Source organism: Gymnoscopelus microlampas (genome assembly GCF_963454915.1).
Source record: "Gymnoscopelus microlampas genome assembly, chromosome: 4".
Lineage (NCBI taxonomy): Eukaryota > Metazoa > Chordata > Actinopteri > Myctophiformes > Myctophidae > Gymnoscopelus > Gymnoscopelus microlampas.
This window is the reverse complement of record NC_139941.1, coordinates 47,112,537-47,140,332: the sequence shown is the minus strand read 5'-3', so window position 1 is coordinate 47,140,332 and position 27,796 is coordinate 47,112,537. Positions and strand designations below refer to the sequence as shown.

General features: G+C 41.0%; 1 protein-coding gene across 9 annotated transcripts in view; it reads right to left on the bottom strand.

The window, feature by feature from the left end:
- Nucleotides 1-1,502: 1,502 nt before the first annotated feature.
- The window catches only part of LOC311043341 (far upstream element-binding protein 3-like), a 36,971-nt gene continuing 10,677 nt past the window's right edge, over nt 1,503-27,796 (bottom strand). Inside the window, exons 2-19 of one of the 9 annotated variants that reach the window (XM_084054547.1) lie at nt 25,895-26,003; nt 24,706-24,739; nt 23,475-23,521; nt 20,465-20,536; nt 20,294-20,351; nt 19,376-19,538; nt 18,604-18,702; nt 16,643-16,753; nt 16,409-16,511; nt 15,099-15,202; nt 14,055-14,196; nt 11,312-11,472; nt 10,718-10,788; nt 9,638-9,723; nt 9,441-9,497; nt 7,412-7,483; nt 5,226-5,320; nt 1,503-3,809 (exon numbers count right to left, since the gene is read on the bottom strand). In XM_084054547.1, coding sequence (XP_083910673.1) covers nt 3,801-3,809; nt 5,226-5,320; nt 7,412-7,483; nt 9,441-9,497; nt 9,638-9,723; nt 10,718-10,788; nt 11,312-11,472; nt 14,055-14,196; nt 15,099-15,202; nt 16,409-16,511; nt 16,643-16,753; nt 18,604-18,702; nt 19,376-19,538; nt 20,294-20,351; nt 20,465-20,536; nt 23,475-23,521; nt 24,706-24,739; nt 25,895-26,003 — 1,593 coding nt within the window. In that variant the 3' untranslated portion in view covers nt 1,503-3,800. The remainder of the gene's footprint in view (nt 3,810-5,225; nt 5,321-7,411; nt 7,484-9,440; nt 9,498-9,637; nt 9,724-10,717; nt 10,789-11,311; nt 11,473-14,054; nt 14,197-15,098; nt 15,203-16,408; nt 16,512-16,642; nt 16,754-18,603; nt 18,703-19,375; nt 19,539-20,293; nt 20,352-20,464; nt 20,537-23,474; nt 23,522-24,705; nt 24,740-25,894; nt 26,004-27,796) is intronic. The other 8 variants (XM_084054548.1, XM_084054549.1, XM_084054550.1 and 5 more) reach the window with 8 other exon arrangements.

Genomic DNA, 27,796 nt, shown 5'->3' with positions numbered 1-27,796 from the left:
AACCCATAGGTTTTTTTGATTATCCTTTTAGCATGCTTTTGTATAAATCTGTACCTCTGTGTTTTTTTAGCAAGCTGTTAATAAAGTATTTAATCAATCAAACAATGATGAAATGGCCACCTTAATAAAGACGTTTTAACTTTCTCACCAGAACAGTGGCTTGTTTTTTTGACAGACCCTACATCATTAGTGTTGAAGTATTAAAATGTTTCTATTGCTAGTGGCACATTATTCTTAGTGTATTTTATTATTACTAGTAGTATATTCTAGCATAGCTTTTTTTTTTTTTAACTGTACTGACCTACTGTTTCCAAGCTATTCAAATCAAAACCCATCAACCAACAAGCCAATTACAACACTCCTGTCTTTTCAGCTCTTGGGATGCACCGGCAGAAACAAGCCAAGACTGCAGACTGAAATGCAAACTCAAAATCTGCATTGTAGTTAATCATGTAAAAATATGTTTTCTTTAATCTCTTAGTTACACTAACATTGTTCTTCTGAGGTAGTTTTGTTATTGCTTAAGACGATCAAGGTCGTCATTTTTTTCCCTTTCTTTAAAAAAAAAAAAAGCCTCCATTAAACTGCCCACTCGAAAACCCAACACACTTCAAATCGCACCCTAAGATTAACCTGTGATACAATCGTAATTGCCACAAGGAATTTACAATCAGCCTATGCAAATTACAGAGAAATTTGAAAGACAGAAAACGGAGAAAGATGGAGGAAGGTAGACAGTGACTGCATGTGTCAGGGAGGCAGACAGGTGATGATGTAGTCTACAACTGGTCATCACATGCCTTTACGTATAATGCTGAACATTTGCATTTCACCGCACAGATCACCATTAGGAGCATGCCATCCCATGGCAGAGATGTGCAACTTTACTGAGCGCACCACCTCTCTAGTTACTAGAACACAGCTTGTCTCACGTCACACGAGCACAGGCGTGCTCTAGGATTCAGTGACAACCACAGACTGCAATATATTATAGACCTACATACAACTATATATATATATTTTACAAAAGTATGCATTTCTTTTATCAACTATGTCAGTACTTTGTACGCAACAATTTTCCAAAACAAAGGCAAATTCTATACCATAAAAAAACAAAACAATTTTACCGCCCTTCAACCTGATGTACCTGGTTTGGGCATGTCATTATAAGCAGAACTTTTAAACGTTGGCAATACATTAGAAAAAATATGTGTTGTGACCTCGAAAATCAGCTATGTTTTTAAATATTGGTTAAAATATTAAATAGGGCTTAAGTGGCTAACCTTTTTATTTGGCGTTGGTAAATGAAAATTAATGGCTACAGAGCGCATGTGTTATAGAGGCCATTTTGCATGGATACCAACACAAGTCTGCCTTCAGAGTTTGAGACTTGGCCTTTGGGGTGCGATGGCATAAAAAGTTTGAAAACCACTGTATAGATACACTGTACATCGGTATTTTAGACACGTTTAAGAGACGGATACAGAAAGACAGACCATCAGTCGTAAAGAATGAGCCTGTTTATTAGCCCTCATGTTAATCATATCATCATCATCATCATCATCCTGCTGTTCCTGGCCGTCCGAACGAACGGATCCTTTACTCAACTATCTGTCAATAGAATCTAATAGAAAAATTTTCAAGGTTACAGTTAAGGACATTTTTATCCATTAGAAAACCAACAGAAATGATCAATGAAACCAAACGCACTCGCACACAAACACACGCGTGCACACACACACAGACATACACACAACACCTGACCCCCACCTCGTACAGATATATTGGATGGGGGAAGCCGTGCGTGTGCGTGTGAGTGAGCGTGTGCGTGTGTGTGGTTCGGGGAGGGGGCAGTGGCTGAGGCCCACAAAGAAAACTCTGGGTAGGAAAAAAACAGACAGGCGTGGACAGTAAGCTAATAGCACATGCTCAGTGGAACACCACCACCTCGAACTACTAGTTATCAATGGAATCCAGCAGTACTAGGGGTTCTGGTAGGATAGAAAACCAGCATTACGAGAGGTCTTGGTAGGATAAAAAACAAAAAACCAGCAGTACTAGGGGTCCTGGGAAGATCGCAGGATAGAAATCCAGCAGTACTAGGGGGGGGTCTTTGAGGACCGTGGATCTACAACATTCCTGACTCTGGACACTAGGTTCCACTGAACATGTGATCGTCCGATCCTGTTTGTTCTCCCCTGGCTGCTGTGAAGACCAGCGCTGGATAAAAAGACTGTGGATGTTTGTAATGCATGTTTACACTGCAATTCCACAAACCTTTGACCCAGGGGCAACCTCCACACGCACATAAGTCTGGGAGATATAGATAGACAGAGAAAGAGAGAGACAGCCAGCCTAGCAGTCTTGAGAACACAACATATAACTGAGTTTCAGTTTGTAAATCGGTGACATAACAAGGTGAATTTAACATCATAATCATCGTTTAAACAGAGAGAAAAAAAATAATAATAGAGTCCGTTTTAAACCTGGAGAGAATGAAACACTTTACATTAAATGATATTTCTCTTATTGACAAAAAAAAACTGAATATTCAATATTGGATAAACAAGATTTTAAATAGAATCCCTGTACAGGAGAACTCATCATTATTATCATAATCATAATCATCATCACACAGAGGCGAGAGAGGAAGGTCCACTGGTCACAGTCTCTCATCTTAAAGGCACATTTCACTTTGGTTTTCACAGAATAGCCCACACAAAGATTGTCCTCTCTGGGGACCTGTAATCGGCAAAAATACAGCTCAGTGGGAGTTAAATGGCCATTTATGATTTTCTTCCATTTTCTTTTGTAAAAATAACAGTCTAAATATCATATTTCAAACAGTTCATCTAAAACAAAGTTCATGTAGTTTATCACATATCCAAGTAGTCCTAATGAAAAACAACAACAAAAAACAACAATAAGAACAACAACAACAACACTAAACTAGTCCAGATTTAGACCACGCTAGACCAGGCCAGATTAGACTAGGCTAGGCCAGATTCTAAACTTAGTCTAGACTAGAGTGAATCCAGAAAGATATTGCTGTGTGATCCAGGTCTCTTGCAGAGGACAGACAGGGTGACTCCAAAATGAAATGTGACTTTAAACAGCTCATCAGGACTTCTCATCGTAAAAACTAAAGTCATCACTACAATACAGGAATAGAAACTACCATCACAACCAAAAAAAAACAAAAAAAACAACGCTTCTCATTCATTTCACCTCCATGATGGCGCCACACACCTCGCAGCTTTAGTACAAAACAAAACCAACGAGAGAAAGGAAAAACAACTTTGTCCGCGACAGTAAAACATTAACCAGCCAATCAAGATGCCATTAAAACGTCTCTACTGTAGGTAAAAAAAAAAAAAGAAGAACTTTTTAAGTCAACAGAGTGACGCATGCTTTAAAACATTCTCTCAGTCCAGACTGCTATGCCTCTCAGCTAGACAAAATACAGATCAGATCTTCAACTACATTTGTTCAGAGTCACACGGATACATATTTATTTAACTTCAAGTTTGATAAAAAAAAACAAAAACAAAAAAAAACAAAAAAAACAAAAAGAAATACCAGTTATATATTTCTTGAGACCGGAGAGGCTATTCCAAAAAATCTGCCCGACAAAATATGAGCCTTTTATGGTTAAAAAAACAAGAGAGAAAAGTCCTTGATTTGTGTTAATATTTAGTTTCTACAAAAGGAAAGAGGAAGCAGGGAGCGCGTTGCTTAGAAACGCCAATTCTTGTTTTCATTGACGACCGTCACTGAGCCATCGCCGGAAGGCGGAGCATCTAGTGATCCTATAGGGAGACAGGACGTTTAGTCAGGAAGTGAAGTCAGTTTGGAGCAGAAGACAAGTCCATTCAATGTGTGTACATAAGACTAAGAGTTTGGATCCTGAATGCGGATTGTCACGCGATCATTTTGAGACCCTTGTGTTTCCAGAAGTCTTTTGCCTATGAGCTGTGCTACATATCCTTAGCCTCATAGCATAATTACCCAACTCATATTTGTAAGGTGTTCAGGAGACAAAACAAAAAAAATCACTTTCTGCTTAAGTCACCTAGATCATTGGTTCTCAAAGTGGGGTCCGGGGACCCCCAGGGGTACTTGAGGGGGTTCCAGGGGGTACCCAGCTAAATGATGGACAGGAACCAAATGGACCCTTATGGGTCTGTAACTCTGAGAGTGTACAAATGGAACCAAATGGACCCTAACGGGTCCATTTGGTTCCATTTGTACACTCTCAGAGTTAAATTAACATTGATTTTACAATATGAATTGGGGTCCCAGAGGTATAAATGCCATTAAATGGGGGTCCGTAGCCCTAATGCATGTCAAACTGGGGGTCCTTGAAATTGAAATGGTTGAGAATTACTGCAAGAGAGCTGTAAAAATCTTCTCTTATTGGGGTCCCTGGCATATCTTTTCAAATGGGGGTCCGTGGGGTAATAAGTGTCAATTTAGGGGTCCTTGACATGAAAAAGTTTGAGAACCACTGACCTAGATGACTTAGGACAAAATATAATTTTTACTTTCTGCCTAAGTCGTGTTTATCTGCCTAACTCTACTCTCCTAACACTACTGATTCATCCTGCCTTATTGCCCATGTCCTCAGCCCATCAGAATTCTTGTCATATTCAAAATAATTTCTGCCCAGAGCTAGGCAAAAATGTCAATTTGACCAAAAAGTGAGTTAGGCAATTATGCTATGAGGCTAACAATAATTTATTTCTAATCTAGACAGCTGGGTTTATACGGTTTAACAATTCCAAGTTGTTTAAAATTTTACGGGAGCAAAATGAGACATTTAGAAATGTGAGGAAAAACAAGGAAAAAAAGTAATGGTACAAGACTATCTAGTGGCACAAATAGGCAGAGGAACATTTCCATCGCACATTTCAAGGGTTCATTGCTGAAAGGATAGGTACAGAGGTTGAATGCCGAGGGAATAAAAAGAGAAAGTAGCATAGCAATGCTACAGTGATCACACTGATCACTGTCACTGATCCAGTGTCCAGCTTTTTATTGATTTCCAAAGTGACAAAGGTCAAAAGAACAGTGGATCAGAGTTACGATGACATACTTAATTTCCTCTGGGCAGTCGTTAGCCACCTAGTAACTTATAACACAAGTGACTTTGTAGGTCGCATTAATATTAATGGCATATCAGGAAAATCGTTGTTGTGAGGCTCAGTGTATGTGTGTGTGTATACCTGTATCTGAGGCTGGCTAGGCCAGAGATACGGTCCCTGTTGTCTGTAATACTCTGCCAACGCTGCACTGTAGTCTGAACTCTGAGAGGATTGACCTACACAAACACACACACACACACACACACACACACACACACACACACACACACACACACACACACACACACACGTACATGTTAGTAAACAACAGACATATAGTTCATAATTATGGGTAAATTGTTGGCAGAGACAGTTTTATTGTTTGTCAGATAAGATGCAGGCAGACAGACAGACAGACGGACAGAAAACCAGTAGGCAAGCAGTCAGTCAGTGAGTCAGTCAGTCAGTGACCCTGAACCTTAACTAGAAACGTAAGCATTATGTTGTAGGTCTACCAGAATGTGACAGGGGGCACTGTACTGGATCAATCGGGTGCCTTTATTGACTTGAGACAGCAGTTGAGATACTTAAGAGGTTTGCCAGGTTAAAACGTCATTAATTGGGTGCGGCTTATGTACTTTTAAACACTTGGATGTTGTGTCAACCCGGCACCTTTATAAGATGCTGTTGCAATTGGGTGGAAACCTTGGATGTCCAAAACTATTAGTCTTTTATTATATATATATATAAAAATAAAAAAACGTTTTAAAATAGTGAAAATAGCCGATCTACAAGCTCACAGCACATTGCGATGCGTTGTGAGCTGTAACATTTAACTGGTTAACATGGTATTGTAAAATATTTAATACAATATTTTTTCGTTTTGTTTATTGAACATGTTTAACTGATTTAACACGGTTGTGTAACATGTTTGACTGATTAACATAGTCAGTGTGTAACATGTATAACTGATCATGTTAACACGTTTAACTAACATGATAGAGTAACATTTAACTTATTAACACGGCCGTGTAACATGTTTGACTAATTAACAAGGTTCTGTGTTAACATGTGTAACTGATCGTGTTAACATGTTTAACCCATTAAGACCGGGGACGCATCTGCGTCTCATTTTAAGATTTCTTTGGGCTATTCAGAAATAGCAGATATACAAGCTCATAGCGCGGCACCGAGTGCCGCGCTATGAGCTTGTAGATCTGCTATTTTTGAAAAATCTTGAAAAATGTTTTGAAAGATTTTTTTCAAAAAACTGTTGAGATTTAGAATTTTTTAAAGAATCGCCTCAGATCTTAATGGGTTAACTAATTAACGTGCAGGCAGAACTGCTCGTTTCCAAGGAGCCAGTGTAGTTTGGTGGTCAGCCGGACAAGAAAGTCTGATGGTCAATGAGACACTGATAGTCAGATATATAGTCAGAGGATGGACAGAAAGACAGACAGACACTGATAGTCAGATACTAGGGGTGTAACGATACAGTAACTATCGATGAATCGATTTTAATTTCAACGATTCAACTGTATCGATATGCAAACAGCAACAAATCGTATCGTTTTACTTTGTATCGTATCGCTCTGCAATGCAAATAATCGATTGTATCGATACTAAGCACTTTTGCGTTGTATTTAGCAATTTTAAGAAAAAAATAAAGAGGTTTAATTACTTTTCCATTCCATATCGCTACACTTGGTCTATCCATAAATGTGTGTAATCTGTGTCCATATCAAGGTGCCTGTTTATCCATCAAATATTAAAATGTCCATGTATATGCCAGAGAATAATTTAATAATAGAATAATAATAATTGACATCCATAATAATAAATGTTAAAAATCCACACTACCCACTTTTTTTTGTTAAATAGTTACTGTATCGCTTTTTAATCATCGAATCGTATCGCCATGAATGAATCAATATCGTCCATGTATCGTATCGCTGTTAACCCATTGATACCTGGAACGCATCTGTGTCACTTTAGATGTCTTTGGCTATTCAAAAATAGCAGATATACAAGCTCATAGCGCGGCACCGAGTGCCGCGCTACGAGCTTGTAGATCTGCTATTTTTTTTAAATCGTGAAAAACTACTTTTTATATTTGTTTCAAAAAACTGTTAGGATTTAGATTTTTTTTAAGAATCGCCTCAGGTCTTAATGGGTTAAAATTCACACCCCTAGTTACACCCCTATCAAATACACAGTCAGAAGAAGGAGAGAAAGTCACATAGACAGTCAGACAGACCGTAAAATACATAGTCGGACAGACAGTAAAATACATAGTCAGACAGACAGACAGTGATAGATAGACAGACTCTGTTTCTTATAGTATTCCTCCCAGGCTTTGCTGTAGTCACTCATCATGTTCTGAGGTTGACTCTGTTGACCTGCAACACAAGACACGCGTTTTTTTGGTAAATTGACGCCCTACTTGATCACAGTACAGCGCCACACGAAAGTATCAAAAGTAGCAGATCTGCGAGGTCGAAACGCGGCGCGAAGCGACGCGTTTAGAGCTTGTAGATCTGTTACTTTTGCTATTTTTGCATTTGAATCCTGAAAAGTAACAGTTTTGGACATATGAGGTTTCCACCCGACAGACGATATAATGAACTGTAAAATTAATAAATGCTTTCCTAATGACAAAACCTTTAGTTTTTTTTAGTAAGTTTCCGTGAATTTACTATCCATTTCTTATCCATTTTCATTCAAATGTGATTCTATGTACTTCCATGAAATTAATACCTATACAGATTATTACTTTGTTAAGTAAAAGTAGTCACTAAAAGGCTGGGTCAACAGGCCCGACTATACTCACCACAGCCGCGTAGCTGTAAGACACTACCATTACAGTAATCTCGCCGATACTTCAAATACCTCACACTTTCATCTCTCCCGATAGCAAGGGTTAGGGTTAGCTATTCCTTTCCAAGAATTTAAGCACATTGGGGTTGTCTTTATAGGCTTTTAACTTCTAGTTATACAGATGTGGGTCGCAACGGATGTCTCGCACTACCTCTCAACAAACAAAGCGGTCAGGTTTCTGTTCTACGCATGCAGTACCATGGTTGCTATTTCACCATGCGTACATGCAGTACGCATGGTGATCAAATCTGAGAGGCATGGTGGATGTCTGTGCGGACATGAGCAGGGGTGTATTCGTTTATTTTTTTTGCGGAAAGCTATTTTAATGACGTCACGTGCACAAGCGCACGGCAGCCTATTTCGTGTATTTTTAACGTGAGGCAGCGTGATGTACAAGTGCAGAGCTGGAAATAACGCTAGTATTTTGCATGGAATTAACCACAATCCAACCCTTGATGCTGAATGCCAAGCAGGGAGGCATTAGGCAAGGAATAATGGGGACCTGCTCCCCATTGATTATACGGCATATGAAACTGTTACTTCATTAATAAACTGACCAAAAAAGAACAAAACAAAGGATTTCCTTGCTTACGCAGACCGCGGTAATGAAAGTAGACGGTCCAGTAATTTATGCCAGGCGTGTGCGTCCAGTGCAACGCGTTGCTTCGGAAAACAACGTAGGTGTAGATAAAATATTCTTCAATCTTCTGTTACTGCTTTGTCTATTTCTCGCTTCAAATGTTTTCAAAAACATTCTTGGGAGCAATGTTTAGTTGTAAAGGACATTGTGTGTTTGTTTACATGGCTGCCGTGTTGGATATGGCACAAAAATCAAGTGACGCAGATTGATATGAACAGGTTAGACAGCGGTCTGTTATTGAGTTCAGCGGTCATTATTCAAAAATAATTCAGGTATTGACCAATCAGAATCAAGCATTTCAACCAAGCCGTGTAATAAGCATTTTTAGTCTTTGGTTTGACACCGGCGGAGATTGGTTGCACTGACATGCGCCAATTGGTGAAGAAATGCTCGTCATGTGATGGAGCATACCCTACGCAGATGCGGCAAGTTTAATTTGTCCGTAGTTGTGTAGATAGATTTATGGATATATATATAGTTAGATTCTATTCACAGATTATTGAAATGTAATAACGGTTAACAGGCTATGTAAGTTCCGCTAATAAATGAATGCTAATAGATTTCTTTTTTTTTTGATTTCTACATTAGAGATGTTTATTTAGGCTCCGGTAGGTGGAGGTCAGATTCACTTTAGGTTTGGACTGAATTCTCAGGCTACGGTCGGGTTAGGTTCAGAATTTCACGCCCAATTCAAGCTCTTAACATACATACTCCATTACACACGCACACCATTACACATGGACACAAACACACACCAGATGTATCTGTATCTCAGTAGTAGTGGAGCTGTGTGTGTCTCTGTGTGTGTGTTTGTGTGTATATTATGGGAGTGGACTTGCCTAGTTTCTTATAGTACTGCTGCCATGCTTTAGAGATGTCCATTTGGCCTGTGTGACCTATACACACACACATACACAAACGCACGCACACATACACAGCCTTAGCATGCAGGACATTAACTCCAGGTGTGTCTAACTGTGTGTGCTTGTGTGTGCACATGTGTGTGTGTCTGTGTGTGCGCTCGTGAGCATCTCACCAGGGTCCTGTTGAGCAGAATTTTGCCAGTTGGGCTGGTAGGTCGTCCCCCATCCACCAGTCATGAAGGTCTGTCCACTGCCACAGCTAAACACACAGAGGTTGGTATTACTATACTGGCAAGGAGGTCAACATTTTACGACAGCGATTTAACAAATGCCACTTGAATACATGCTTGTCATTTTCAACCGTTAAGCCTAAAGCCAAAGAAATTGCAGATCTACACAGAGCTGCGACACGTTGTGAGCTTATTAGATAGGCAATGTTTTGGTGGCACGACACTGGCACGCAGCTTCTAATTCCAACCCCTAAACCTAACTAATCTAAAATGTCCTAATCCTAACCCCCAACCTGAATCTTCTTTTTCTAATTGTAAACGTATCTCTAAAATATCTATTTTTTCAACCAAGGAAAATGGTCCTCACAACGTCTATTTCTCACATCGTTAGTCTCATAGCATAATTGCCTAACTCATATTTTTAAGGTTTTACGGAAATAAATAAAAAAATCTTTCTGCCCAAGTCATCTACAGTAGGTTACTTAGGCAACCATGAGACAAAAACTCATTTTGCCGAAATCATGTTTATCTGCTTAACTATCAGAATGCTTGTTGCATTCAAAAATAATTTCTGCCTCAAAAAGTTGACTTAAAAGCACTTTCTGCCTAAGTCATTTTGGAATGTAACAAGCATTCTGATGAGGACATGGGCAATAAGGCACAATGAAGCAGCATTGTAGGAGAGTAGAGTTCATTTGGCCAATACTGCATAGGCAATTATGCTATGAGGCTAACGATATTCTACTATACCTGTGGGGACGTTTGGTCCTCACAAGTATAGCAATACAAAACACACACAGTTCAGTACCCAACGATGCCAAATGCCATTATTTCAAAGGTTTTTAGTTCAAACTAACTTTGTAGAATAGATAAAGCAATAACAATAGAAAATAGCACCCCCAACACACACACTGTTCAGTACTGACCCAACACCATACTGTTTAGTGCCAAACACACAATGACCAGTCCAGAAAACACGTAGTACAGCATTAGAACAAAAACTATACATTGTGGGTGACTTACTTCTGGTGCGTAGCAGGAGCCTGGGTGAAAGGGCTGAAGCCAAAACCTCCATTACTCATAATACCAGATCCCTGAGAGAAGAGGAGACAGCGACAAGGAGAAGAGAGTAGACAAGGAGAGCGTTAAGTACATTTAACTAGGTTAGTAACACGTTACTGTTAACCCATTCAATCCAGGAACGCATCTGTGTCATTTTAGATGTGAGCTATAACCATTGTTATATCCTTTGGCTATTCAAAAATAGCAGATATACAAGCTCATAGAGCGGCACTCGGCGCCGCGCTATGACCTTGTAGATCTGCTATTTTTGAAAAAACATGAAAATTTGTGCAAATCTTTGAATATGTATTTTTTGATTCTGGGGGTTCTTGGTACAAAATATGTTTGATATGGGGGTCCGCGGCCAAATACATATACATTTATTACAGCAACATACGTTTTTTTCAAATCCATGGTTGGTTTGTTTACTGTTGAGTGAGAAAACAATCTTTCACATTAAGCTAATCATCTGGGGACCCCCCTGGGGGCCCAAACCCCCAGTGTGGCAACTAGTGGATTATCAGATACATGGTGTATTTTTTTATTTTTTTTTACCCCTATCTTGTCGTCTATGAGCTGTCTGGCCAGGTCTATCTGCTGCGGAGTTCCCCGGATGGTGAAGACACGGGTGTTCGGGTCGGTGGACGGAGGAGGAGTCCTCTGTAACTCCACATGACCTCCACTCTGCTGGTTGATGCTTTTAATGGTCTCACCTCCTGAGACAGACAGACAGACAGGGTACACACAGGTAAGCATGGACATACAGGTAGGCAGAGGGACAGACAGACAGTTACAAAGATGGGAGACAGACAGTCTCCGTAGAACAAGACATTTTTTTAACACTTACTAAATCTAAACCTCATTTCTCCTCAGCCCAGTATACTGAGATCATGAAGCCATTATTAACCAAATTAAGCTGCTGTTAATAGACTTACAATGAGCTAGAGAGAGAGAGCGAGAGCATAGGAAATTGATCATTACGACTTCAATGGAGGCCTGACAACAGACCACCAGTTTGACCACATACGCACAGCCATATGGTGTCTATATTCACATGCCATTTAACATTTCTATTGCCACCCCTCTCCCACGCTCGCTCTCACACACACACACACACACACACACACACCCCCCTCTCTCAGGGGAGTGAATGACTAATTGTGACTCCTCCTCTCCTCTCCACTCCCATCTCCTCCTTTCTCTCCTCTTCTACCCCTTTTCCTGCAATTCCTCTCTTCCATCCCCTCTTCTCTCACCTCCCTCCTATCCATCTCCTCTCATTTAAATACCTGCGGTGGGGAACAGGCGGTCAGAATAAAACCTGCGGGCTCCGCAAAATCCTGCACCGTTCCACAATAAACCAGATATACAGCACCTGTAGCATGTGTGGTCATGCTTTAGGCTACTTTTAGCAAGATGTGAATATGTCAAGAGGAGAACGTCATTTCCCCTACAGTGTTGCAGAGTCTCTCTCGCTCCCTCTCATTCGTTCTCACGCTGCGCACTGTGCGCAGCTCGTCGCGCTGTTGCAATATAATATATAGCCCAATATATATTATATTGCGACATAATATAATAAATGTCCCGTGGCAATATAAACACAAACTCTCTCTCTCTCTCTCTCCCTCTCTGTGAGCAACGGCCCCTCCTCTCACGCACGCCCGCTCACTATTTCTTTCTGTTTTGTAGTTTTTGGATCTCAATGAAAATATTGCAGATCTGGACAACGGTAATATTGCGGTACTGTGCAGGACTAAATGGCTTTTTTTTCTTTTTGCAGGAGGGAGCGGCGGTCATAAATTAACTGCGGGAGGTCAGAAATTAACCCATTGAGACCTGAAGCCGATTCTACATGTCTCCTAAATCTCAACAGTATTCTCAAAAACTTATGTTTCTATATCTGTGGTGCTCAATCTTTTTCATGTCAAGGACCCCCAAAATGATACATATTTGGCCGCGGACCCCCATCAAAATATTTTGTTCCAGGGACCCCCCAGAAGCAAAGATTTGAGTTTAAAATGTCAACGCTTTAAAAATATATATATTCAAAGATTTGCACACATTTTCACGAATTTTCAAAAATAGCAGATCTACAAGCTCGTAGCGCGGCACTCGGTGCCGCGCTATGAGCTTGTATATCTGCTATTTTTGAATAGCCCAAAGTGTAAAATAATGCTTTTTAGCTCAAATCTAAAAATGACACAGTTCCAGGTCTTAATGGGTTAAATCATTGCGGGCACGGGCGGGCATGGTCAGAAATCCAACGGGAGCGGGATTAAGAAAACAGTCCCGCGCAGGGCTCTACCTTGAATCATGATGCAACTTCCTATATAGTCCCTGGCCATTTGTGCCAGACCACATTTCCACCATTTTGTGTTTTCTCCAAAACGTACAAATTGTTACTCATTATCTCTGCAGTCATGTGATCAAGATTTATCAGTATTCCAATTGGCTATGAATGCCATCCAAAGATTGGGGGCCCTGGATAAGTAACCCGGCCTGGTGGAGACCTGTGCTCAGAGGGGAGCTTATTTTTCCAGTTCATGTTGTTATTGAGCGTTTGCTGTATGAAAGATGGACTTTATAAAATAAGCTGACGTGCGCTTTAACAACGGTGGTTTGTGAAATAATGGAGGACTAAACCTCAGTTTATATCTAATGTGTGCATTATTTTCATATTTACATGCCTATTTCAGTTCTAATGTGTAGATGAATAATATACTTAAGTATTTGAAATCATTGTAAAGGAATTTCTAGACTATGCAGTGATATGCAAGATTCATATTATACACTGTGTATATTATGTTTTTGAGTAAATAAGACTCAAATATAACTAGTTAGTTAGGATTGCTTCATCACGGACTCGCTTGAAATGCTATATTAAGATTAATGCAACATGATGACAAATATGACATTTAGTAGGGTCACAATGTCCAGCCAACGGACACGTGTGTCTAAAGGTCTGTGATTCAAATAGAGATGAAAGGACAGACGGCAACATGGATGCTGGGGATGGATGATGCTCATGTGATTGAAACACCTTGTGATCGGTAAGGTAGGTTAAGAATAGATTTCGCTCTGTCTGCCTGATAGGGAAATAAAGATGGTATAAAAATCACCCAGGAACTACATGGGAGCTGCCTGCTTCTGCTGCCTGCTCGTGCTAGCTTAGTCGACTAAAACAAGACAAAAACTCAAACATTTCAGATGACTAAAAAATAAATGGAATTTTGATTCAAAAGACTATGACTAAAACTAAATCAAAATTTGCTGTTAAAATCAACACTGGCGCACGTACCTTTTCCAATGACCAGACCACATTTATCAGCAGGTATGGTGTAGCTGACCTCCTGTAGGGTCCAGTCACTACGACCTCTGACCCTTCCGCCACCGCCTCCTCCACCACCGCTACGCAGAGCAGATCCAAACCCATCACGCTCCTAGACACACAGATTAGGCTTTTGAAAAATACAACTAATATAACAAAGAGGTGAAGGACGATTAACACATTCCCTGCCATTGATGGAGATCTCCGTCATTTCCAAAAATTACGTTTTTTTTTTTTTAAGTAAAAACGTCCAGAACCCAAGATAACGTGATCCGAAGATTTACTGCTCCATTCACTTCCTGGTTAACTTATTACTTTAAAATCCTGTATCTCCTGTGTTTTTGGCCAAACATGCTATCAACTGGGTAAAACAAGAGAACTGGAGGTCACGATAAATAAAAAAAAATCTTCACTTAAGCACAGTGAAACTCTCCGTGATTAGCAACCATCAGGGGATCGATCATACTGGAGATAAATATTCTGTGGTTCTTGAAAAAATTTGTCAGAATGCTTAAAAATACTGGCAGAAACTACCTGCCAATAGTAGAATACCCCTGGCAGTGAAAGTACAGAGTAAAATAATACAACTATAATGTACTGTAGTCTCCGTTTTCACCCATTACCTGAGGCCGATTCTACAAATGCCTAAATCAGTAGTTCTCACACTTTCAAGATTTAAAAAAAAAATATAAGATGTACAAGCTCGCAGCACGGCACAAAGTGACGCGCCGTGAGCTTGTAGATCTGCCATTTTTGAATAGCCAGCGCCAAAATCTAAAATGAAACGGACGCTTTCCCTGTTACAGTGTAAAATAATACATCTAACTATAATGTACTGTTGTAGTTTCTAATTTTAAGAAAAAACACAACAACCTATAATGTACTGCTATGGTTTCATATTATAAAAGTAAATCTAACAAACTATAACGTATCATTGCGGTTTCTTACCATAACATAATAAACATGACCAACTATATAATGTGCCGTTTCTTATAAACACAGAAAATCTATTGCAACCTGTGCGGTCTGGATTAGGTCGTTGATGAGGTGAACAGCATGCTGACAGCGATCTGGTTGGCCCATCACCATGGCAACACGCTCTGGGCTGATACCGTCATCTATAGGAGAGAGACACATTACTGAAAACAGCTCCACTGTAGTGCCTTGCTCACAGGCTCGTCGACTGTAGTCGACGAGCTCAGACATCCTGAGGCTTTGAACTTGCAACGTTAATTTTTTTAATAATAGTTTTTTATGTTATCTTTTGTGTCAAGACAACAGAGTACAGTGTATAACAGACAACCAAGACAGACAAAACACTACAATAATAATAAAATGACACCAAAAACAACACATGCTAGGTTTTACGGATGCAGTTGCTTTTCTAACACTTTCTAGGGTCCTGTCCTCACATCAGTCCGTCTGAGAATATGTAAGGAGTCCATATTTTATCATAAATGTCCCAACTTTCGCCTAATTTTGTAATGCAAGTAATCTATAACTTGATATTTCTGCCTTCCACTGGGCCAGTGTAGGAGGGGAAGGGGCCTTCCAATTTACAGCAATACATTTTTTGGCAGCAATGAATGCAAGGTTGCACAATTTTCTTTGGTAACTGTCGCCAAATTTGAAATTACCGATTACACAGAGACGAGGGGAGGGTATCAGCCTAAGGTCAAGACATGACATACAGGAACATATATCCTCCCAAAACGGGACAATCTATGGCAGGACCATAACATATGTAAGAAAGACCCTTTTTTTCCACCTTACATCTCCAACACAAAAAGGACATTTCTGGGTGCATAGCGTTCAATTTCACTGGAGTATAATATGCTCTATGTAAGATCTTAAATTGCAAAAGTTTATTTCTCCAATTATATGATTCAGAATGTATGCTTGACCATATCTTGCAACATTCATGCCACAACCCCACACATCTCACCTTTCACCACATGAACCCCCTTCTAGGGCAAACATTCAGTGCAAACATTCAGTGAAAAGTATTTTCGGCGAAGATATTTAGTGCAGAGGAGAAAAAAAGGATTCTATCTGACTAGATCCTCTAGTCAGGTAGGACCACTACTGGTTGACAAGAGATATTGCATTCAACTCATATGGAAATAACCCCTTCTTTAACATGCTCTCCGTTATAGCTCAACAGTACAAATTTCCCTTACACTTGCGACCCGTGTTCAAATCCCCGGGTAGGACAAGAAAGTTACGGATTGATGTAAACAGACCCGGTTTGAAGTGATTGAAACAAGCAAGTGATGAAAGCAGACTCAGTTTGAACTGGTTTACAATCAGTGATGAAAACAGACCTGGTTTGAACTGGATTCTGACTCCGGCATCATTCTGAATCTTCTTGATCATGTCCCCATTCCGACCAATCACGATGCCTACAGCAAACCTGGGCACTGCCACCTGGGGGGGTAGATAGTGTTAGATTTACTTGCGTCTGAGGATATTTGTTGAAACATAGCTGTGTCTGCCTCTCCCTCAGTACATAGTGTATGTGTATTGTAATGTAAAAGTGTATTTAGTGCGAGTCTTACACTTACATCCAGGGTACTTCCTCCCAGCCTGGCAGTGAAGTCGTTTCGTCCGGTTCTGAAATCTCCTTGATCCTTCTCTCTGATCACCTCCAACACCAGCTCTCTGGCCGCCTGTATGTGTGTGAGGAAGAGGAGGGCTTTAGTTGGGAGTCTCTCCATGGACAAAGTGTTAAAACCACAAAACACAGAAAAACTCTGAACCACCATTAGAGGCTGTGCACAATACAGACGAAAACCTCCCAATTGACAAAGAAAATAAGGTTTTAACATTATGTATAAGATTATAATATTAACCCATTTTGGGGCAGGAACCCTTTTTTGTAACTATACCTTTCAGGACGGGAGGCCCTTTTGGGGTTCTTGTTGCTATGTACCTTTCAGGACGGGAGCCCCTTTTGGGGTTCTTGTTGCTATGTACAGTATATAGCAACATACATCTGTTGTAATTTTTGAATAAATATTTGTTTATTTAATATAAGTTTTTCAGAAAACTTAGGTCAGGATTTAGAAGGCGTTTTAGGAATCGGCGTCAGGTATAAATGGGTTAAATCAAATTAAAAAAAAATACAAATAACAGGTGTATCAGCTTCCATAGATTGTCACTGTGTACATTAGACATTCAGTGCATTTTTCATGTCTTTGCAGATTTATGATCCGGCTATGCACTCAACAGGGCCGATGATATCCTTTAGTGCTTGACATTTTTTAAACCCTGCTTTTAACCTTCTATGATTGATCATGTGTTTTGAACATGTAGCACCACTGGATTCCCTGTGAATGATAAGTGCAATACAAATACAATTTATTATTATGATTAATGATTCTATCAAAATACCACAATCCCTGTGACAACCTAGTCCGACTGGTTGAGAACCACTTTTTGGAACCAGCTTCAAGAAAACTGGTGTATACTATTTTATCCATAACATTATAAAGAACATTGTTGGCCTAATATACGCTATTCTCAATGTTTATCCGAGTCAGGAAGACAATAGTGAGGGGAAAACACTACCAGAGGGAAAGTTCACATTTCATTTGTTGTTCATTTACTTTACAGGCTGAAATATTCACCCAGGCATTTATTATATGAGCAAAAAAAATTAATAGCAGAGGGGAGTCTCCCAAATACAAGTATTAGTAGAAAATATTATATATACAGTATACACTCACTGTATACATACATACACAACATACTGTATATAATCTATATTAAAATGTTAATATCTGCAAAACTGCAAAGGTTTCAAACATCAGGTTTTCAGTGTTTATAAAAGTGTTTATAACAGGAAGAACTGCAAACAGGTGTGATAATATACTAATACTAATTGTAATCCCAACAGTTTATACTTATTTCATTGTGTTTCATGTTGTTGAGAACCAGTGTGAATGTTGGCTACCTTCATGGTCACATGGTGTATCATGTGTCCATTGATAGCTTCATCATGTGACCATGGAGAGACTCCTGCTTTAGTAAGGTTGTAAATACAATGCCCCGAGTCTCTCTGGCCATGTTTTATTATACGCATATATTATATGCGTATAATAGTTTTGTGTTTATAATAGTTGTGTGTCGTTTACATGCCATGTAAACGACACAAAACGTTCTGAAATGTGCGTTTGGTAGATTATTTCTCTATTTTAACAATGCTTCTTGGCAAATGACAATAACCTTTATACTGTAGCCTGTTTATTTTCCTTTTAAATGGCAACCCCATTTGTTGGCCTCTGTTAAGAGTGGGGATCCTATGCCCAGGAGGCTTATTTCACAGCAGAATAAGCTGCGTGGCATTGGCAGAGATTCGTCCGTTTTCATGGGCGCATTGTGCTGCTCATCCCATAAATGTATGTTCATTACATTAATGGGACACCATTTAAAACGGTAAAAAACAGGAGGTATAAAAGTAATTGCCAAAAAGGAGCACTGTTATAAAAACAATTAAAAAACATGTGTGTGTGTGTACCTGGACTTTGTAGGGATCTCCAGAGATGCGAAGAGGTTTATCAGCTCCTGTTGGCATCGGACCGTCCTGAATCATCATCATCTTCACACCCGCTCTCTCCTATCACGCACACACACAGACAAACACAGCAACAGGTGAAGTTCAGCACATTTGCCACTTGCCCTATCCTACCAGGACCTCTGGTACTGCTTGTTTTCTATCCTACCAGGACCTCTGGTACTGCTGGTTTTCTAACCTACCAGGACCTCTGGTACTGCTGGTTTTCTGTCCTACCACCAGGACCTCTCGCATTGCTGGTTTTCAATCCTACCAGGACCTGTAGCACTGCTGGTTTTTGATCCTACCAGGACCTGTAGTACTGCAGGTTTTCTGTCCTACCAGGACCCGTAGTACTGCTGGTTTTCTATCCTACCAGGACCTCTAGCACTGCTGGTTTTCTGTCCTACCACCAGGACCTCTAGCACTGCTGGTTTTCGATCCTACCAGGACCTGTAGTACTGCTGGTTTTCTATCCTACCAGGACCTCTAGTACTGCAGGTTTTCTATCCTACCAGGACCTCTAGTACTGCAGGTTTTCTATCCTACCAGGACCTCTAGTACTGCAGGTTTTCTATCATACCAGGACCTCTAGTACTGCAGGTTTTCTATCATACCAGGACCTCTAGTACTGCAGGTTTTCTATCATACCAGGACCTCTAGTACTGCAGGTTTTCTATCATACCAGGATCCTGGTAGGAAAATGCGAACAGGATTGAATTAATCCATTAGTTACCTGAAGCTGTTTGATGGTGTCTCCGCCCCTTCCAATGACCAGTCCAACCTTACTGGCTGGAATCAGCATTTCCTGAACTGAAGCTCCACCGTCTCCATCTCCATGGAAACCAGGACCGTTCCGACAGCGATCCACAATCTGAGCCAGCATCCTCTTAGCCTGCCTGCTCACACACAAACACACACAAATTTACCATCCCATTGGTGGAAATTTTATTTTCTGACGGTGACGCTGTAATCATTGAGTGTTACAATGGCTAACATGGCTCATATGTTTAGTATTCAGGATATATAGGTTTATAATGACTAAGATGGAGCAGGGAGCGCCCGTTTTCAGCTGCAGGCCGGAGTCGCTGAACGGGAAGGGACGAGGCCGGGGCGCCGGCTGGGAAAAACAACGACGTTAACGGCTCCGGTGGCCGTGCGTTTCGCCTCCCGCTTCGGACAAACGGGCAAACCCTGTTCCGTTTTTCTCACTTATACTGGTTTCTCAGATGTACTGAATGAACTACAGACTGTACAGCAATACTACTAACTAGATCATGGGTTCCCAAACTTTTCAGCCCATGACCCCAAAATAATGCAGCCATTGACTCGCGACCCCACCTAACCCTGGAGGTAATGTATGCACATAAACTTGCACCTTCGGTGTGCATTTGTAATGTATTAAAATGGTAAAATGTACTATTTGTAATCATTTTTAGATTGTATTTCATCCATTCTGTTGAATAAAAATAAAAAATAAATAAAAAAATGACCCAAAATAATTTGCGACCCCACCGTCAGTGTCCCGCGACCGACCCCAACTTTGGGAACCCCTGAACTAGATAATACATATCAGACTGCATAGATGGAATACAGCCGAGGTGGATTGTGGGAGTAGAGCAAGAATAAATGGACTGTGGGTAAAGAGACTTACTCGATTCCCTCTGGAGTTCCAGTCAGTGAGCATGGCCTCTCCATCAGACCTCCACTGTCTACACACACACACACACACAAAATACACAACACAAACAGAAATAGACATTAGACACATTTCAGTAAAAGATGAGAAACCCCAACAATAATATTATTAAGGAGACAGACTTACCAGCAGCGATCTGGATCTTACAGCCTGACTCCAACTGAATCCTTGTGATCTGTTCACCACCTCTGCCAATTACTGGAGGAGGAGAGGGGATAGAGGAAGAGTGGAGGGGGAAAGGGAAGACAGGAGGAGAAGTACACAAGGAGAGGAAGAGGAGATGAGAAAAGAGAAGAGGAGGGACGGGGAGAGGAAAAGAGTAGAGGATGAGAGGAGGGGAGAAGACAGGAAGAGAAGAGAATAAAAGACGACAGTAGTAAATTAATTAAAGCTCAAGAGTTTCAACTGAAAGTGAAAGTGGTTAAGTGCGTCTGTGGGTTTTATAAATATAGTTAAAGCTATGAAAGCTATAAAATAAAAACAAGCTATAAAATAAAACTGTTGTTTTTATTATTATAACTGGGTCCAGTAATGTCATCTCCCTTTTTTACTTAAAGATATTTAAGACCTGGTCGGATGACTTATACAGGCCATTTCCTCTGTTACAGATATTGAAATTTCCTGTTATAGATATTGAAGACCTGGTCGGATGACTTATACAGGCCATTTCCTCTGTTATTCAGGGATTTAACTAGTGATGCCATGACCCAGAAAAAAAAAAGTATTTTGTGAATGGGATTGCAAACACAGTTTTTCAATTGGGGTGGGTCTAATTATGATGGTGATGGGAATGTTTTTTTGGGGTTTTGGATTGCTTGTGCAGCCAATGGGCTGAATGTCAGATGACCTACACACTGTGGGTGTAGGTCCTTAAATGTTTGGTGGTTGTAGTGCCCTGTATGTCTGTCCTTATGAAGGTCTAACGAACGAAACGGAGACTTCATAAAGAGCAACACCTTTTGCAAGTTCCAGACAGTGTGCAGGACCTCTTTCTTTGATTTTATTATCAGATATCCCCGTCCGTACAAAATGAATAGTGAAAATAGCCGCCCTACAAGCCCACAATGCGTTGCATCACGATGCGTTAAGCTTGTAGATCTTTTTTATTAATCGATGAGTCTGATTAACCACTTTATTACTAACTAGACCATACCCGTTGGGGAATATGAGCACCTAAAGTGTGCAGTTTGGCTTATGCGCTGAGAACAGAGAGTTTATCAGGGATCGAAAGTGAGTTTGTACTGTGTAGTCCATTGGTTCTGAAAGTGGGGTACGGGGACCCCCAGGGGTACTTGAGGCAGTTCCAGGGGGTCCCCAGCTAAATGATGGATAGGAACCAAATGCACCCTTACGGTTCTGTAACTCTGAGAGTGTACAAATGGAACCAAATGGACCCTAACGTGTCCATTTGGTTCCATTTGCACACTCTCAGAGTTAAATTAACATTGATTTTATAATATAAATTCGGGCCCCAGGTATAAATGCCATTAAATGGGGGTCCGTAGCCTAATACATGTCAAACTGGGGGTACCTGACATTAAAATGGTTGAGAATCACTGCTAGAAAGCCGTATAAACCTTCTCTTATTGGGGTCCCTGGCTTATCTTTTCAAATGGGGGTCCGCGGGCTAATAAGTGTCAATTTGGGGGTCCTTGACATGCAAAAGTTTGAGAACCACTGGTGTAGTCAGTCGTGTGTACACACAAACGGATGCACATCCCGTCGTGGAGGCACAGAACACACCCGCGCATATAACAGGCGGAGCCGTCGGCCGCCGCGAGCGCGCACAAAAACACACACACACACACACACACACACACACACACACACACACACACCACGGTACATCCATGCGGCCCGTGGCCTGTCGCGAACACACACGGGCGATCATCTCCCCCCCCAGCCACACACACACACCACAGAGGCACGATGCTACTCCCCCCCCGTCCCCCCCGTCGTCGCAAACACACACACACACACACACACACGAAACACAGCAGAGTTTTTGACGCACACACGCTCACTTTTAGATCCAGTCCTATTTTAAAAGTCTGCGTATGGGGGATGCACGTATCGTGGCAAACTTATTTATTCAGGCTATGTAGTCCGCCTGTGGCCATGTTTCCCATTCAACCCGAAAAAAACCCCTACGTCCGCTGCCAGTACTGCTCCCGGTTTGGCTCCAATGGGAAACATGGCCACAGGCTGACTAAATAAGCGATTTAAACGGGTAGTTTCGCTGGCGACCTAAAATATTATGCAGCCGACCATACCTTAAACATCCGTGCGGTTTAGAATCTACCATTAGTTTTGGGATACGATGTATACAAAAAGGTAAACAGCGGAGCCTTGGCGGACGTTCGCCCGATCCTGGAAGAGAACGACATAGAACCGTTCTTTATGGAGCTAATGTGCATCGTGTGTGGGGGAAAAAATCTGGAGTGTTTACTGTCCACAGTAGAGAGTGGGCGGGGTCTATGGTGTAGCGTCGGCGTCGGTGTTGCCATGTCCGCCGATTGTAAGCGCTTTAGGGCCAATGTTGGTGTTATAGGGTTCGTTTGGTTTGGCCTCGTTTTCATAGACCTTGCTGCTTGTTTCTCTCGCGAAACCTGGCAACGACGCATGCGCTGTTTGATCAAGAGTCCCCCGAACCACCAAGACACCACCACCACCACCACCGTGAGGTTACTAGAATTATAATAGGATATACATTTTTTTTTTTGTGATGATTTGTTTATGCATGAGAAATTAAAATGTATTTAAAAAACCTGCTTCTTGATTATTAGATTATGAGCCAGAATAAGTCGGTTATTGGTTCTACATATTTTCAGTTAATTGCCCAGCCCTATACGTTCACAGGCGGCAGTTGTAGTTCAAGCTGACAAATACTGGTTTTACCAGTTAGTAAAGGAGTGCAATGATTACTCAGCTGAAATGTATGTGGGAACATGAGGCCCCTTTAGCGCCAAAGACTCCCATCCATTCTGAATCAAGCTCTACTCTTCAACTCACCGACGCTTAGTGGCAAAGGCCATGGCTGCAGGTTCAATGTAAACCAAAACTGTGAGAGATAACTGGCTACCTGCCTATGACCCAATGGCACTGTGACATAGTGAGGTCAGAGGTCATTACTTACTGAATCCCACCATCCTGTCAGGGACTTTGTAGTCTTCTGTCATTACCCTGAAAGAGAGACAGACACACACACACACACACACACACACACATAAGTGAGTAGAGTCAATAACTGATTATCATGATAAAAAACGCAATCACAATCATAGACGTATGTGTGTTATGTACACAGTAGGAGAGGAGATCAATATACCATTTTTTTAGGTCCTGAAGCACCCTGATTTTCAATCAGGGCAGAATGCACAAGAACATCACTAGCCTACTGTGGTGTGTGTGTGTGTGTGTGTGTGTGTGTGTGTGTGTGTGTGTGTGTGTTTGTGTTAAGGCTGTACCCGACAAAGATTCGGGATTTTAAAGCGAATATTCGAGGATTCGTCTTAATATAGAAAATGGGGCTACAAAGTGTTTCAGTGCTGATTTAGATCACATTATATAGTTGAGTGCAACAGAGCCATCTTATGAATATTTTTGGGGCATTTAAAAGCAATGAATCCAAAGAGAACTACATTGATGGCAGACTGCTTATTGTTATTTACAACAATCCTTCAGACTGCAGACCGTGTACGCAGGACTAAGAGCTATGTTGTGCATATCCAGCAGTCGCTGGTGTAAGACAAAAGAAATAACAGTAAAAAGAGAAAAGACCGAAATGTTGTGCACCTGATAATTGCCGTCAACTTTTTAATCAGAGCTACAGCTTTGTGCGGACGTGTGTATGCGGATGCCTCTCTCGGACTTTAGCCAGCAAGAAATAGTTAACCACTCACCAAATGCTACGGAGGCTGAAATGGTTTAACACACTTCTTAACGGTGTACATTGTTTAAGTCACTGGAGAATGGTTTTCATATCATAAATATTAATAACTTTGGCCAAAATCTTGCCAAAGAGACCAGCGTCATGGTAGCTTGGCTGCAACAGAAGTCGCACTTCCTCTCAAAACGTGCGCCCATCAAAACTTGTTGTATGATTAGTCAACTGGTTTTATTTTGAGGCCTACTTACAGGAAGTATGTAGACTAAATTAGACGTACATGACACACCAGAGCTAGTAACTGACGCTATAAAAGTATGAAATTACAATTACAATAAACAAAACACTGAAGGCTTGAATGAAATAATTTGCGTCGACTGAGGGGGGTCTTCGACTGACTATTCGAATCACCGACTTTCAGGGGTCAGGCCTAGTGTGTGTATGTGTGTGTCTTGGGGGGGGGGGGGGGGGGTCGTCTTACCTCTGGTGGCCCATGGCTGCAAGCTGGTTAGCTACTATGAGTGAGAAACAGAGAAAACAGTTATTAATGCATCTTCTCCAGTTCATAAAAGACCAACCTAATAAGAAGAAGACAGACGACTGCCATGGATGCAGAGTGAAATCAGAACTAGGGGTGTGCATGGCAGACCAAAAATATTCTTGCATATTCAAACTGGTCTTAATGAATATTTCGACCCCAGCCTATTTTGTTTCAGACCACACACACATGCCTTTGATGAAAGTCATCACTGGTCTACTGGCTGATTTATGGAGGATAAATCAGCCACAGATTAAGCACATAAGCCCTATAGCCTCGAAAATAGCCTATAAGCTCACAACACATCACGATACGACGCACTGCGGGTTTGTAGTTCGGCTACGTTCGGAACATTTTGAAAATCTTTGAAAAAAATGTAGAAAAGGTTTGGGACACCAGGGTGAAAGTGGTTAAAGCTCCACCCTGTCTGTCGTCGAGTGTGTTCCGAATGATAAACCAGGGCAAGTGCTATGCATAATATTTCCCAACCACAACTCCTTATCTTATCTTTCACCTGTACAGCTACCTTCATGCTGGCACACAGAAACGCTTAAATCAAACACACCAGAGCTGCATTTATCCCCTTTTACACATCCACAAAAAGGGATCAACTTCATCAAAATATAATGTAGGTCAAAACGGACAGAACGGGCATGTGAAATCAAAATAATATCTGGGGTTAGTTATATGATCCGGACCTCCCTACTTAATTTGACTATATATGCACATCCAAAAAATGCTCAATTTCCAACTAGAAAAAGTCACGAGTGGACACAGTTAAAAATATGTCAGCCAATGCTTTTTGCCAAGTCATAAATCATAATTTAGTTGAGATCGCTTTCTCTTTTTCTTTCTCCCGCCATCTTGTGGGGATTGTCACACACACACACACAAGCGCACACAGAGGTCTCTTACCTGTGACTTCTGTCATTCCAAAAACCCAAGTTAAAAAAAAACACAAAACACACAGTTGACATGGTCTGCTCTCTTTCAGACCACACAAATTTACACAGTTATAGCTGTGTAAATTTCATCCTAAAAAATGCCTTTACTGAACTTTTACACAGCTGTTCAGTTTAACTAGAAAACCAGGATTAGGGTGATTGATCAATAACAATATCTCATGACTCACCTGCGTCGTCTCCAGGGCGTTTCTGTCCAGAGTAGTAGAGTGAGGCTTCCACACCCGCTGATGAGCTGTTGAGATGGGACATCTGTTCACTGCCCATCTTAACAGCCATCTGACAAGACAGGGAAAGACAATTTCCAGGTTAATGACCTTCAATGTTTACAACGGACATGATCCAAGTGGTGACACAGAGTCAGATCAAGTGTTTTGTCATTGTGACGACATGGTTTGATGTTCAGTAATCACTCAGGATTGTGATAAGAGTTGTTCAGATACCGATAGATACCGATACCAGTATTGGAAAAGCTGCCGATACTGCCTAAAATGCTGGTATCGGTATGTATCTGTGTATATGTGGTATTGTCTGTATGCCAGTCCAATACCACATCATTTATCACGTGATGATGTGTCATTTACAGCAATGAATTATTTTGTATTTTGAATGCTTCAGTTGATGTTGCACTACTGTTTTATATATATATTTTAATTCCTAGATCAGTGGTTCTCAAACCTTTTAATTTCAAAGGACCCGCATAACTCTGAATGTACAGATTGGAACCGGGTCCGTTTGGTTCCGTTTGTACACTCTCTGAGTACAGACCTGCAAGGGTCCATTTGGAACCCCCTCAAGGAGCCCTGAGAGAGAGTCCCTGGACCTCACTTTGAGAACCAGTGCCACTGTCCTACATCTTTTTAAAATTACACATTGTTAGCTGATCGGTACTCTGTATCGACCGATACGCAAGTTATGGGTATCGGAATTGGTATCGGGAAGGACAAAAAAATGGTATCGGTACATCTCTAGTTTATGATCTTCTCTGCACATGCACACATCTAAAGTGTTTCCATGTTTAATGGAAAGATTGCTCAGAAATGTAGCTGTTGTTCAGGATCTGATGACTGTTAAGATGATCGATATAAAAGTATATATAAATTCCGTCTTAATGAGGGTGTTTCACGGTGTTCAAAGTGTTCTTTATCCTTAGGTCTCCTTTACAAGTAGGTACATAAGAGTGTACATGATTTAGTTCTCGTTACTCATGACATTGTGTCTGATTCAATTATAATTATGGCAAACATGTACAAGGAAAATAAAGAAAGTATAATCAATTAAGAGAACACTTTCAAGTTGTCCAAGCACTTAAAGTGCTTGAGGGTGCATTGAGCAAGCTTCTTACTCCTAGGTTAAAATAAACATCTACTTTAAACAGCTTTACAGGAGGAAGGGGGTGTTTGGGGGTTATTAGCATTTTCCACGTCCATTTTGCCTTTCTCTGATCAAATAAATTATGTGTGTGTCGTCTGATTGTCTGGGGAAGAAGCTCTTCCAGGCCACTGGCAATCTATTGCCTTTTGGCTGCAGAGCCACTTCCCATGTGGCATCTGAATCTGAAACAGTCCATGGCTGGGATGGCTACGATCTCTGATGATTCTGTGAGCTTTGCTGACACGTCTGACATGCATGTCTTGGATGAAGGGAAGTTCACATCACCTGATGCACGACCCTTTGCATTGCAGTTCAAGTCAGTTCAGTTACCATACCAGGCAGTGATGCAGCCAGTCAGGATGCTACCCGCCGCCACAACCTGCATCTACCCCCCCGTACACACACACACACACACACACACGAGAAACATCACCACAACTTCTACTGTAAAGTGCGTCCTACCAAACTGTGGATATAATCTGCAACAGGAATGAGTTGCTGCTACTAAAACACATATATTACAAAAATAGTTGAATAGTTTAATCTATGTCAGTCCTGCCTTTTTCTCTCAGTGGGTTGAGTAATTGATCTCAACTTGCACACGGGCATTGACCATTAGCATCTGCAGACAGCGAAGAAGCCCGCTTTTCACTTTTCCAAAATGTAAGCTGTTTATTAGCGTTTTTGTGTAAACACCG